This window comes from Amborella trichopoda, chromosome 9 (assembly GCF_054954075.1).
Source record: "Amborella trichopoda isolate Santa Cruz 75 chromosome 9, AtrichopodaSantaCruz75HAP2 v2.0, whole genome shotgun sequence".
NCBI classification, from domain to species: Eukaryota; Viridiplantae; Streptophyta; class Magnoliopsida; order Amborellales; family Amborellaceae; genus Amborella; species Amborella trichopoda.
Window position 1 is genome coordinate 52,718,602 of NC_142344.1, and position 14,413 is coordinate 52,733,014.

At 35.8% G+C, this 14,413-nt stretch overlaps 1 protein-coding gene across 2 annotated transcripts; it reads right to left on the minus strand.

Moving 5' to 3' along the window:
- Positions 1–2,828: 2,828 nt before the first annotated feature.
- Positions 2,829–12,677, minus strand: LOC18441569 (putative protein S-acyltransferase 14). 2 transcript variants are annotated; one of them, XM_006851799.4, is made up of 7 exons: positions 12,395–12,677; positions 8,427–8,667; positions 7,850–7,941; positions 4,408–4,531; positions 4,227–4,312; positions 4,065–4,130; positions 2,829–3,389 (listed from the first exon to the last, which is right to left on the minus strand). In XM_006851799.4, exons 1-7 carry the CDS (start codon positions 12,602–12,604, stop codon positions 3,270–3,272), a joined length of 939 nt encoding a protein of 312 aa, XP_006851861.2. In that variant the 5' UTR covers positions 12,605–12,677; the 3' UTR covers positions 2,829–3,269. The 2 variants fall into 2 exon arrangements, with proteins under 2 accessions (XP_006851861.2, XP_088702282.1); XM_088846156.1 differs by lacking the exons at positions 4,227–4,312; positions 4,408–4,531.
- Between the last annotated feature and the right edge of the window lie 1,736 nt (positions 12,678–14,413).

Below are 14,413 nucleotides of genomic sequence, written 5' to 3' on the forward strand. Positions count from 1 at the left end.
AGTGTGATTTGTTTAAGGCTCAGGCACTAAATGATCAAAGTAAGGCGCACTTTAAATAGTATCCAAAGATATCCTTTTAGTATCGGAAATCTTTGTGATGCACTGAAAATTTCTTTTAATCTCTAATTATAAAATTTAAAAGGTCAAAAATAGTGTAGATCAAGCAGATTTAGGAACACTTGAAAATAGATGGCCTAGATAATGCATTACATGATGCACTATTTCCAAGACTTGAAGTTCGTTTTTTAATTCCATGTATCTCACAATTGAGATGATTGGATTTAAGGGTTTTTTGGCATTGAAACAACTTTTTCTAGTGAGTTTTTGAAGTGTTTAAGGCCTCAACTTTATCCAAACCTTTTCCTTTTGTTTGTTTATTCGATTAAGCTTAAGTTTAGAATGTCCATGCTTCTCAAATAACTAAAAGAAAAATTCGAAAAATAGTTTAAAATAAATAAACTTACAAATATAACTATGAAAATTGTAGGAGCATATTGGTTATTTATTATTTTTAAATATTACATTATACTATGATACAATCATTGTATGAAATCACTGCCCTACGATACACGGATGCACATGAGTTTTCAAAAGGACGCTGTTATCATGCGGCCAAGCCCACATATGTACAAATGGGGGCTTGGCAATAAATATAATTTGATCTTAATTTTTAGAGAATATATAATCACTAACATGGAGATCATAAATATGAAAAGATAAATAAATTTTGAAAACTAAAAATAATAATTATATTAAAAAAAACATTTGGATCGTTAGTTACAATTGTTTTTAGATGGGCCATTTATTTGCATCCATCTTTAAGATGGATGCTTTATACCTCTAGACCTTATATTGTGCAAATGCGGTCTAGCCGACACGAAACAAATGTTCTTTTCAAAATAATAGGCAGTGTTTGATGGATAAAATTGGAGTTTGGGTTCATTTAAAACGTTTGTTGCAATTTAACTGAATGAGGTGCTTGATTCATAAATTTGAATTAATTTCCAATTACAATTTCTTGATTTTTTTCAAACCACTCCAATTTGGAAGCCGAGCTGTCGAGATTCCAAACCAGTTTGGAAAGAACTGCTTTGAAAATGGCGCCAGCACCAAAATTCAAATTCAAAGCAACAAGTTGTGAAATACCCTAGATTAGATTAAAGAATTCCAACTCTGTTTTCTAAGGCAAAGGCAACATTAGATTTGCAAAGATTAAAAATAATTTTATGCTCTACACATAAAAGAGATGGATGAAAAGGGGGGGCTCAGATGAATTAGAAAGGGAGATAGGTAAAAATAATAATAATAATAGAGAGAGAGTAGTAAAAAAAAATGGTGCACTGATCAGTAAGCCAGGAGATCGGGGCCATACCGACATACCCCACGAACTTATATGCTTTGCAGAGGTTGAAGCGCCTCACATTACACAACATGGTTAACAATATCAATGGAAACTGAACTAAAATTGCCTTAGCACTAGAAATCAGTGTCTAAAAGATCGGCCGATTTTTTTCAAAGATCAGCCGATTTTTTAAAAAATCGGCTGACTAACTCAAGATCAGTTACTGGCCGATTTCGATCTGGCCCGATTCCAACGGTCATGTATGCATGTATTTTTTTTCAATACACTAATGGGCCTAATAATCGAATTAATAGGCACTAATCAGCCGATTTTTAGAGGCTGACTAATCGGACTAATTAACCAATTAGTGCACTAATAAATGATTTCTTCTAAATATTGGCTGATAAGTGCACTGTTACAGTGCAGAGTCTGCAACACTGTCCTTATAGCATTTTTTATATATTTCACCTTTTTTTTTTTTCTTTTCCTTATTCTGCTATGAACATGGTTTCTGTGTGGCTAGCCCGCATATTGTAGAAATGCAGGCTTGACAATAAATATATTTTTAAAATATAATTTTATCATAATTTTTAGAGAGTATATAATCTTTAACATGGAGATCATGAATTTGAAAAAATAAAAAATAAAAAAATAAAATTGAAAACTAGAAATAGTAATTATATTAATAAAACATTTGGAACTGGTCTAGCCTGCATGAAACAATTTTCCTTTTTCTTTCTACTTAAAACTTTATTATTATTACAAATTTTTAATTTGCTAACCGCAGGATTTGCCACCTTGAGCCACTAGACTCAAACGCATCAGAGTGGGTTGAGCGTGACAGGGCGCCAATCCTGTAGGTCCCTCAACTTGAGGGATATAAAATTTATTTGTTGTTCATATGGTTTGATCTTCAATCTAATACCTACACCGCCAATCCCCTCATGAGCACATAGATATACACATAAACACATATATGAAAGAGAGGAAATCTATCAAAATTGTCACAAAAAGACGAACAATTTTATAGTTTACCTACATTTTTGATTGAATTCCAAAGTACCCAAAAAAAAATGGTCTTAAGTTGAAATATTGTAATATTTTCTAACACTATATCATATTATATTATATATATATATTTATTATATAATGATCACTTAAAAAGTATTCCTTCAGGTGCCTAATCATTTTCTCCAAAATCCAATTATGCTTATAATATTTATTTTTTTGCTTCCTTATGTGACAATATAAAAAAAAGGAATGTAAATTTTAAACATTTTTTATAATTTTTTTAGATTTTTTTGGGATTTTTTGAGTTTTTTGGGATTTGTTTTAAACAAAATTGTATTTTTCAAAAAATATCGGGGCACTAATCAGCCGATCTAGTTGGACTAATCGGATCGGTCCAGGACCAACTAGTCGGCCCGATCCGTTGTTTTGAACACTGGTAGAAATAGACAAGAAGCTAAATCAGAAGAGGGGCAAATCAGGAAAGAGATCATTATGAGCATTGTAATCACCTCATATTCTACATACGACATTATTGCAATGTCACAATTCCCACACATATACATGCCTAGAAAGATGAACAGATCAGGAGCACAGCCTACAACCAACTCGTTGCTCCCTCTCAATTCTGTGTCTGTCTCCCTCTCTGACTAAACAGTGTAACCATCCCTCTAAATCACATTTGCACCGAATTCAGCAGCTTCAGCCTCATCCTTCCTTCCACTGAAACAACATGGCACTGAACTGGAAAGAGGATCAAATGTCATGGTGCGGTCATAGACTCAGTGTGTATACAAATGTGAAGATCTTGTGATCAGGCAGCGATGGTCCAGCATCAAGAAAAGCCATAAGTCATCAAACCTGGTCTAATGGACCAGAGGAACCAGAATTCAACCCAAGAGAAAATATTGTCAAAGAGCTATTGAGCATCCAAATCAGGCTTGCAAGGGTATTCAAGACCCTGGAGAGCTGGCATTCTTCTCAGATCTTCTTCAGAGTATGTTGGAATGAACCAATATGCCTTATCAGTGCCGAATACCTAACCACCAAAGCAAGAATTGAATTGATAGATATATCCAATATCCATAACAGCCTCTACTATTATTGACAAAAACAAGGATGAACGTATCCAGTAACATCAGTCTGTTTAATTTTCTTATTGAAAAAAGTAAGGATGAAAGTATCCAGTAATATCAGTATTTTAATCTTCTAATTTCTTTTGTTTTCTTAGTTACCGGTATAGCCTAAAAGAACTTAGCTATATGGGTCTGTCCTTGAAACCCCATGGGTTGGGTAAGGTCGAACCGACCCCAGGTTCCAAGAACTTAGTGGTGAATTTGTCATGATGCACAATGACAAATATCTCTCTCTTTCGACTGAAGATTTAGTGAAATCTTCATGCCCACCCTTAAATCGTATTGGATTGTACACAGTTAAGGTGATGAAATCAATCTCGACATAGTGATAAATATATGCTAACCTATCCAATAATGCATGCAACTAATTTGTTTGTTCAAAATATCTTGACAAATGACCAATTATACTCCATCCAAGCATGCGGAAGAGACTAAAAATTTAGTGGAACGATGCAAATCGCTGTCAGAGAACAATCATGATGGGATTCAGCAGCACCACATCTTGGACTGAATCTCATCGCTAACCAACCAAAAAATCAAAACAACGATTATGACAGGTGGCTAGAGCATGCAAAAACCTGTTCAAAGTTCTTTCTTCCACCAAGGTCATAGCGCCACTTAGGAGAGGTCTTCTTCTCATATGCCTGAATTCAAATCAGTGGAGACATTAATTAAAGATTATATAGGTTTTAACATTAAATAGGAGTTGACATTAAATAGGAGATAGGCATGGTCATTACCTCAATTGTTGTAGTATTACCAGAAACTAAAGAAATATGCATGATTAGGAACCCGAGAACACTCAATGCAAATGCCAGGTTCAACACTAGAGAGGCAAAGCATAAGTCATAAAAATGTGGTGGCAAGAGTTCAAGGGTAAATGAAAAAACATAGCAAATTTAGCAGAGGAAAAATAATTACCAAATGCAAGAAACGTCGTGGCAAGAGTTCCTGCTGTTCCGGGAATTTCATTATCACTAAAGAATGCAATGAAATTTGGCAATAATGATATTGAGACAAGAGTTGTCTCAAGAAATGTATAGAACTGTATTTGATGAAAAGTAAGTCAGTTATCAAACTCCGAATTTAAAAAGGTCTTCAAATGTTGATTATATAAATAAACTACAAATAGCTAACGAGAAACATAAAGAAAAAAACTCCACTTAACTATTTCAGTTCTCCATAACATATATAGGGAATAGAAGTACCAGCAAGACTCACATATACACGTTGTAGAAGAGTAGAAGAGTATATGACTAAATAAATGACTTAATTTGTCAAAAGAAAAAAAAACAGTGATCAGGTTACAACAATTACTCTCAAATAAAGTTTCAGCTTGAAATGCCAACTTTTTCGAAAGTGACTAAAAAGCTATGCTACCTAGAAATGATAAGATATGGGCATATGACACAAACATTACGAGAAAAATAAAGGAAGGAAAGCAAGTCATTTTTCATATTAAAACAAAATACCAATTTTATTGAAAAGTTTAAAGAAAGGATTAGAACAACTAAAATTCTACTCATGATGAATATATATTATTTAAAAGTTTCATTTGTTTTAAACTTTTAATATACATATTCAAACAAGAATGAGGCTTATTCACCCCACAAAAAAAAAAGAACGACGCTTCATTTGCCCCAAAAAAGGGGGGAGGGGGAGGGGGACGGGGGGAAGAGTGCCCATCAACCTTAACACGACAGGTGGGTAACTGCATAAAGTACAAATAGGACTAAAAAGACCTCACGGGTCTGTTTATCCCAATCATAAAACATAGGTTGGAAGCGGTATGTTGGATAGCAATCTTCATTTTTAAAGATGCTGGCAAATGATTCCCTATTGACCACTATAGAATCTTTCAGAATAGGAAATTTAATGCAAGAAGGCCCTATGCAAATGCAACATAAATGGACCAGAAAAAGATCACATCAATAATCACCAATTGTTGCATACTTCTCATTTCTCAAAGAAATATCCCTTCTTCCTCCATTTATTATCTTTTTCCTTGTTTGAATTTCGTTTTTCCTCACATCTTCTGTTCTAGTTCTTCCTGCATTTCATGGCCATTTTCTTTAGTGCTTGCTTCAATTAAATCTAAATACTTCAATGTTTGCACCCAAAAATAACCCAAGGTGCGTCTTATGGGTCATGCCATGTCGATATGGCATTCTCAAAGTATCCTAGTGTATGGCTGTTTACATGTCTTGGGTATAGACCATTAACCTACTTTAAAGTGTAAAAAGTAATATAGGTCAAAACTCAAAAGCAAAGAAGCTAGAAATTTGATTGCATATCCCTCCTCAAGACACAGATACTGACCAACCTCAGAACCATGACCAACCAATGCACAATGCACATAGACAAACACAATATGCACGTTTGTCTAAATTTTCTTCTTTATAAAAGCATCACAAAAGGAATTGCAATTCATGTTAATTCTTACAAGTATAAAAAAAAAACAATACACTAATTTTTTTTTCTTTATAAAAGCACCACAAAACAATACAGCAGCAGCATACTTATATCATGATAGAAGCGCAGTAGCATAGATTCATGGCATGTATTAAGAATTAACATGAATTGCAATGCCTGTCATGAAAAAATGTTTTATTGATTAACAAGTGTTTGTCAGATTTCGATTATCGCATTAGTTACATATAGAAAGGAGTGAGATGGTGAGAACAAGAAGCAATGTTTATTCACTCGTAATATAATTTATATACCATAGTTGTTGGGTACGGGAACGGTTCTGGGATCGGGGGCGGGATCGGCGGATCGAAGCTATACTGAAGATCCATGTGCTAAGAATTGAGATGCCCATACAACCTCTAAGGTCGGGATCGAGGTCCGTGTGTGTTGGGGATCGAGCTCCTTTATTACATAGGATCGAGAATTATTATATAAAGGTACGAGATCCTATATGTATGAAGCAAAGCTCCCAAGGGCATTTTTTTTAGTTTCTTAACTTAGGGAGCACTTTACTAAAGGTGATCCAAAATATTATTGAGCGAGGAATAACTTTTATAGGAGCGAGCTCCATTTTCTTAGAACACGAGATCCTCGAGTAGGTAATAAGGATCTGTGGCTTTAAAACAAAGCTCCCGGCATTGTTAACTAATAACATGTAGGCTTAGTCCTTCTATAAAATAAATAAGGAACTTTAAAGCAATCCCATATCAGTGGGATCTGGATGTCACATATGGCGATTCTTGTGTTCCGTTATTTTGGAATCTAGATCCCAATGCAGTCTAGAGCGCGAAACATAAGACTAGGGAACTAGATGTTGTAATGTTCAGGAACGCAAACTTAAATTGTAAGGAACTCGTTCCCTTATAAGATGGATCGAGATCCCGAAAACCTTAACTTGAGTTTCAAACGAGATCCACTCCGGGATCGAGAGAATCGCGGTTCTGCAAGGGATCGCCAAGCAAGGGAGAAGATTCTGGTAACTATGTTATATATACTTTATGTTTTTGTTTTGCTGCATTTAAGAAAAGAGTGTTCTGAACTCATGTAGTTGGAAATGTACAACAACCCTAGATTACCACTTACACAAAAGATCCCAGCATCACTGTTTAAACAGTCCAAGATATAGTGTTTGGTGAAGCTGGGAAGTTATGTATTTTAACTGCAAATGAGATTAAGAAAGGGGGAATCAACCCTCCCTAAAACAGCTGAGGTTCAAGTCTGCCTCTCAATTTATTCTAAGAATTTTGTGGGAAAAAATATTAATAACTGAAGGAGGGAAAGTTAAGTTAGTTGGTGCCAGGAGACCCAGTTAGTTTGATTCAGGAAGCTTGCATATAGAGGCTATTTAGTTTTTAAATAGCAAAAAATAGCAGCACTTTTGAGACGCTATAGGCTTGAAACAAGCTCAATAACACTTGTTTATAGCCATTTCAGAAATTGAAGAATGACAGAGAAACACAGATCAACAAACAAAATTTTGGAATTGCTAATTTTGGCAATTTTCAGAATTTCTTGGGAGCTGCTCTAGAGTAAAGGCCACGATTAGCACTTCCTGTCCATTAGATGGGTGAAAGTTAAAATCTGCCCTCAATTATTTATCAATTCCATTCTCTATTAATAGTAAAATCAAACCTTCGGTGATAAAAAATGGTAATATAGAACTCTGAAAAATAGTGAAACAGAATTCTGAAGTAAACATTTGTTCAATAGCTAGCGCTGAGTTTTAGACAGGAAATTAGTAGCAAGAATACATCTGATTAGTACAAAATCAAGCGCATTCCAAGAGATAGTTATGAATATCACAACCACTACTTTGCACATAGACATTTGAATTTTGAAGCACAAAATTCAAAAGGAAAGAATAAGCAAAATGCATGTTCTGTAGAGAATCTACCAGGAAAAGAAGAAAATATTTATAGTTTAAAGCACCGACGCAGTTTACAACCCAGACACAGTGATGATCCATTTTCAGAATGCACCTTCCACCTGATACGAACAATAAGAGTATCACTGACCAGAATGAGAAGCAGAAGCCAAAAAATAAAGCAAATGCCGCAGAATCATAAGACAGCAATTGGGATAGCTCCATACAATACGAAGAAGCCTAAAAAATTTGTAACTATAAAGTATAAATAAGCCCATACTCTGGACTGCAGAGGGAAGAGAAGTAAAAGGCTCCAAATATTACATTTCACCTCCATGCCCTCCTTAGGTTGGTTTTAGATGTCTCAGATTACATTTCTTAGAAGAAATTTCTGGTCCCTTTTTCAAGTACCAGACTACAGAATGGAAGATAGGTAAAACAAGAAGCTTGATCATTCAAGGTGCCTACTTATAATTACATTTAATAGGATATATGCACATTGTATCCTGGTTGTCCTGTAATTTTTCCCGGCACCTTATGAACACAAAATTCAGACTCAAGCACACAACAAGCAAGCACTAAATTAATTTAAATATTTTGTACTCACAAACAGAACAGTGGTGGCAACGAGGTGGTTTCATTTGGTTGCACTTTCGGCAGTAGCGGATTCTTGAATTTGAAGAGTCAACAAGTACTGATGATTGTAGCATAGTTTGCCCACTGAATTCAGAACTTGCCAATGGAACATTTTCTCCCCTCTCCTCATCTATCACAGGCCGCCAGTTTGGAGGAACACCTCCAGGATCAGTAAAAACTACAGAGAAATAACTCCATAGTAGCATCGCCAACTGCAAAAAATGCCAAAACTAAATGAAAAAAGTATCCCCCTAAAAGACAATGGAATGGCTAGTATTTTATGAAATATAAAAGAACATCACCTAGGAAACTGAATTCGTCATGAAAATATAGAATAAAGCTGTAAAAATTGAAAATACACAAGCAATTGAGACATAAGATTGAAAGAATCCTATATGACAAATCCTCGGATATAAAACCCTTGATCTAACATGAGTCTTTACAGGTTTTGGTTACAAATGTCCTTGATCTATACCAGTGAGATCCAAAAAATTACTAAAATACACTTGATGCAAAACATAATTCCCAGACCAGAACAGAGAATGCAGACCCAATAGAAGTTGCAAGCATAAGGCAAGACATATAAGCATATAACAGATTCAAAAGATCAGAACTTGAACACGAGAGAAGCGTCCTTTTGTCAGAAACTCAGAATGCAGGCTACTTTTCATCCCATCTCTTCATATCTGAATTATGAAGTGAAGCAAATGAGATTCCAATAAAAAAGAAAAAAAAAATCTCTATAATTTTATGTGAAGGAGGGAATGCTGGGAATCCAGATCACTGTCCAGAACATGATTGCTGGCTGGAAGGCTCCCAAAACCCAAAATAATGAGGTGCGATGAGTTCTGTACCCAAAAACCTAAGGTATTGTGTTCTCGCATGCATGCACACGTACACAGTCTCAAGTTTTTGCTGTGCAGTTAAAAAGTGGCGTAAGGCAATATAACAGTAAACAAAATTTAACAACTCAAGAAAAATGGAAAGGAAGAACACAAAAGATGACTTTAGAAAACAGAAATATAGACTAAGCAAGTATAGAGTTCATATGGTGAGTCGGAGTAGGAGGAGGATATCCCATAAACTCAAGATATTAAACTTACCCCTGAACTTGCACGAGCCTTGAAATCAATAGGCTCGTTTATTGAAGACTTGAAGAAGGGGGGCTGGGATCGGTGTTGGTTCAGGTCAGCCATGAATCCCAAAAACGCAAGGACTCACTAAGATATTAAGGACTTGGCAAATCCTTGATAAAACTCTGTGAGCCTTCATAGGACTCACTGAGTCCTTTTCTTCTGTTTTTGGAGATAAGACTCACTGAGTTCTTCCTATTTTAGTTTTTGGCCTTGGGACTTGAGGCAGGTCAATCGACATAAATTTTAAAACCATGTTTAACTTTTAGTTCTCATATTTCAAATGATTTTTTAGCTCTAATGACTTCAATTGTAGAACTGAAAAGATAAGAGCAAAGGGCCATGTGTAACCTTTGCCTTATGGGCCTATGGGGCCAGGGCCTAAGGATTATGTATAAAAATCATAAACTACAGCTCTTAGCACCAAAGCAACTTAAAAATGGCATTTCTATTGCTCATGAGTTGAAGACATGTGCCTAATGATGGAGTATACAACTTGGCGCCCAACATAAGCAATTGTTGTCTCAGATGAGGCATGCACCTTCAGGTGCATATGCCTTTGACTGCTATGCTTGGGTTACCAAATGTCAAGTGAGTATGGATTTCAAGCCAAATTCAGATCCTTTGACTACGAACATGTGTGCATTGAACAAAAATAAAGGTAAGGTTGCTCCATCCTTAGTGTTAACAATTTGATAGTCATGCTTCACGCGCATACATCCTGCTTCTGATATTGAAGCTTATTTTTTCAGTCTATGGAACTCACTTTTATTTCCATTTCTTGTAAAATAAATTAAACGTGTGACTGTGATATTCATTTCCATTGACCAATGAATGTGCTGACACAGACATATCTAGTCCCAACTCATAAATAGAGAGATTTAATATTTTTATAATCTTTATAAGACTTCTAAAGTATTTTTAAGAAAGACAATGGGCATCACAATTCCACGATAATTGAAATCTAGGGTGGAGCATTTCCATCAAGAAAAAAGACAAGAAGCAAAAAACAGCAACATAAGAGAAACAATACAAAAGCCATGGAAAATAATAAATAGAAGATCTAGTTCATATGAATACGGATCTCCTCTATTGGTTAACAAGCCCTAGAACAGAAACAAATTCGAGCTCAAACACCTCATGTGACTCACAATCTCAAGCATTTGAAAATGGCAAGCAGCTACATAGAGAAGCCCTTGTATAAGACTTAAAACACAATATCACAGAGAACGCACCTTCTACTGATAAATAAGAAAGACAGAGAAATGAAGCTTAGTGATAATCAGTGTTCTGAGACTCAGCTGAGGCCACTTAGACTCGGCCAAGTAACTCGGCCTTGCCCCATGGGTGAGGCGAGCTTTGGGCGAGTAGCTTGTCAGCATGTTTTTAAAGTTTAATTACATTACTACCTCAGATTTAAGTCAGATGTGCTCAAATGGCTACCCGGTTAGCCCTAACGCATAAATTTTGATGCAGTCGGGGTTCGAAACCAACTAGAGTACACAACTTTCCTAATGTTTGTCCACTATTTTTATATGACAAGAACATCACTTTTAAAGACGTCATTTTTTTGGAGTTACAAAAAAAATGTAGCCCCCACTAGAATGAATCCCACTAGAGTACATAGCTTTCTTAATGTCCGTCACTTATTTTTATATGACAGGAACATCACTTTTAAAAATGTCATTTTTTGAAGTTCAAAAAAGAATGTAGCACCTGTTAGAATGGAAAACAAGACCTCTTGTAAAGAGTACGTTTATGCAAGGGAGGACCAACCAGTACGCCAGTCTGCTGCTTAGTTGATAAAAGTGGTGTTCATATTAGATAATAGTTTTTTGTCTTGAGCTGGATTCAAGCGAGTTGCACGGACTAACCCGAGTAACTCGCCTCAGCCAAGGCCTGAGTGCCTCGGCCGAATCGATTTTCTGAACACTGGTGATAATTATAGGTAAGGATACTAAACTATCCACATCAACGACAAGGCATCCCCACTTCGAAGATGAATTCTGGGTAGAGGAAGTGTGTCATGAAGAAAGCTCTCACTTAGCAATTACTAGCATGTCATTGCATACCCGCCCTAGTTTTCTATTGGTATGTAGTAACAATAATCACTCGATAAGCTTCTGCAATAAAAGAAACAACCCATAGTTCAAATGATCTACCTCCAAAACATATATGTTTAATAGGTTGAAATAGCTATCATCTAGCCGATACGAAGCAATGAGTGAACTGATTCTTAAACAATAGGGGTTATATAGATATGCAGACCACTTTTAGAAAAATGAACGTAAAAAGACAGTATATCTAATTTTCCCTAATACCACAAGCCATGTCTTAATCAATTCCCAAGCATATAAAAGGAAAAAAGTTTCTCCTCTGGCATTATCTTCCCAGGAAATTGATGACAGTCCATTTCCCTCTAAAAACAAAAAGATATTCACACCCACACAAAATTGACTGGAATTACTTTACAACCAAAAAGAGCAACAGTTAAAATCCGTAGGCAGATAAACATCCCAAATTCTCTATTCTATCGATTAAATTTCAGGTCAGCCAAAAAGTTAAATCATCAGATTATAGGCTGCAAAGCGCATAAAACTTCATTGATATTGCTCCATGATTTCTAAACCAATAAAAAGATACAAACTTTGCCCTAGGATTCACCATTAAAGCTTCAAAAGAGTAAAATAACGATCATAGAAAGAGAAAAGCAAAACAGATATACATAATCAGGACCTAATTTCTTCAAATAAAAAAAACCTAGAATTTCAGAAGATCGCTGAAGCATCATAGGCATAGCACTTACAAGGCCGTGAAAGAGGATCAAAACTGCAAGAGCTATAACAACGTCAAGGCCTCCATTTTGAAGGGAAGGGCCATAATTGGTAATAACAACTGCGTAATATGTGACTCCCACCACGCCTAGAACCAGGAGGATCATTACGGAGCCCAATCCCCTTAGGGCTGTGCAGAACTTGAAGACGTTCCAGGCCATTAGAACTCCAGATCTGTGCATAATGGGAGGAGAGAGAAAAGGAGGAGCTTGATGGGGAATTTCTTGGGTTTTAGGTGGGAAATGGGAGGGAGTGGGCCTTCATGGTGCACAACAATGCTGTGAGAACAGGTCTAGGCAAGAGAGAGATTTTATTTGTAAGAAGCTGCCTATCTAGAGAGAGAGAGAGATTTTATTTGTAAGAAGCTGCCTATCTAGAGAGAGAGAGAGATTTTATTTGTAAGAAGCTACCTGCCCGGAATGAACGACAGAATTTAAAAATCCAGGAAAGACTTTCTACAAGTCCATCCCTGTAGTTATATGTCTGCCGTTTTTCCAGCGGTCAGATCTCGATGGACGGCTAATATTATTTTGTGAGTCATGTCACATAAAATTCGTGAAAAACTATCAATTAAGGGGAAAAAATGGTCAAATAACATCAATAGCATTGGAGGAGAGCTTTTTCATTTTCATTTTATTCGAATATCCCTATAAAAAATAAAAAATAAAATTCATTTAACCTTGTTCAAAGTCGAAAAAGTTCAAAAAAAAAAAAAAAAAAAAAAATCTCTTTATTCTTTTTTTTTTTAGTTTTATTTCTTAATAACTCCAGGTTTTAAAAATTATCTTCTAACCCTCATACTAATTTTATCCACTTTAAAACTATGTTTTAGCCCAAACAAATATGAAAATGAGTAATGATCCTACGAGACCCTTTCACACTCATATATATAGGACTTAAAATAATCACCATTAAATTTGATATAGATCTTTAAAAACATCAAGTCTCGTAAAAAAAAGTTAAACCTTATGATTTTTTTAAAAATTCGTATCAAATTTAATGATAATCTTTTAAAATCCTATATAGGTGTGAGAGGGTCTCCATCATTACTCAAAAAAAATACACGCTCTTTGATCCGTATCCTTTCTCTCTCCTTATATTCTCCAAACCTCTATTTTTCTCTATCTCTCGAGTTTCCCCAAACCCCTTCTCTATCTCTTTCAATATTTTCCTTTATTCTCTCTCCCTATGACTGCATAATCAATAGAGGAACTATCAGCTCCTCATACAATAACAGCACCTAAGAAGCAAAAATTTTTATGTTTTTCGTTTAAAAGGATTGAAAAACTTTAGATTTCTCTCCTTTTCTACGGCTCCCCCTACCTTTTACAGTCTCCCCCTCTCTCTCTCTCTAGGTTTTAGCCCACCCCTTTTCCCCTTCTTTTTCTGGTTTATATTGCCTCCCTCTGTCTAGGTTTTGAAACCCTCCCTCTCTTTCCCCCCCTCTCTCTTTCTCTCTCTGGTTCTCTAATTAAAACGTTCTCTCTCAATGGGGGACTTCGACAAAAAGAATGGCTTAGAAAGCATGGCCTCCACCTCTTAAACTTTCATGGTGGATTTTTTCATAGTTAACATAATAGGTCTGAAACATTACACGGGCATTATTAATGGCAAAGAAATGGTGCGTTTAGTGAAAAAACCCTCAACCCATCCGATCTGAACGCCATTAAAGTCCTCAACATGGGAGGACAACATGTCGGTTACATAGAGAAGGACTCTGCAAAAGTTCTCTCCTCTCATCGATGAGTCTTTTATCACTATTGAAGGCCCCAATTGCATGCCTAAGCCTCTATCATTTTCCCATTAAACTAGTTCTTCTAACCCCATAAGCTTCAGAACCGCTAGTTTCTTTTCAAAACTCCAAACCTTGAAAACAAAGAGCAGCGGTTTAGGAGACTAGGAAGAGAGAAACCCGTGAGAGAGAGGGGGTTTTGAAAAGGAGGATTTTTTTAATTTGTTTGGGCAAAAGATATGGAGTAAATATAGGTAAA

Excerpts from the sequence above, each read along its gene's own strand:
- LOC18441569 (XM_006851799.4), bottom strand. The coding sequence starts at position 12,604 with ATGCACAGATCTGGAGTTCTAATGGCCTGGAACGTCTTCAAGTTCTGC. Across the intron at positions 7,942-8,426 it reads TTGCCACCACTGTTCTGTTT|GTGGAAGGTGCATTCTGAAA; the intron begins GTGAGTACAAAA and ends TGTTCGTATCAG. Across the intron at positions 3,390-4,064 it reads GAAGAAAGAACTTTGAACAG|GTATTCGGCACTGATAAGGC; the intron begins GTTTTTGCATGC and ends TTTGGTGGTTAG.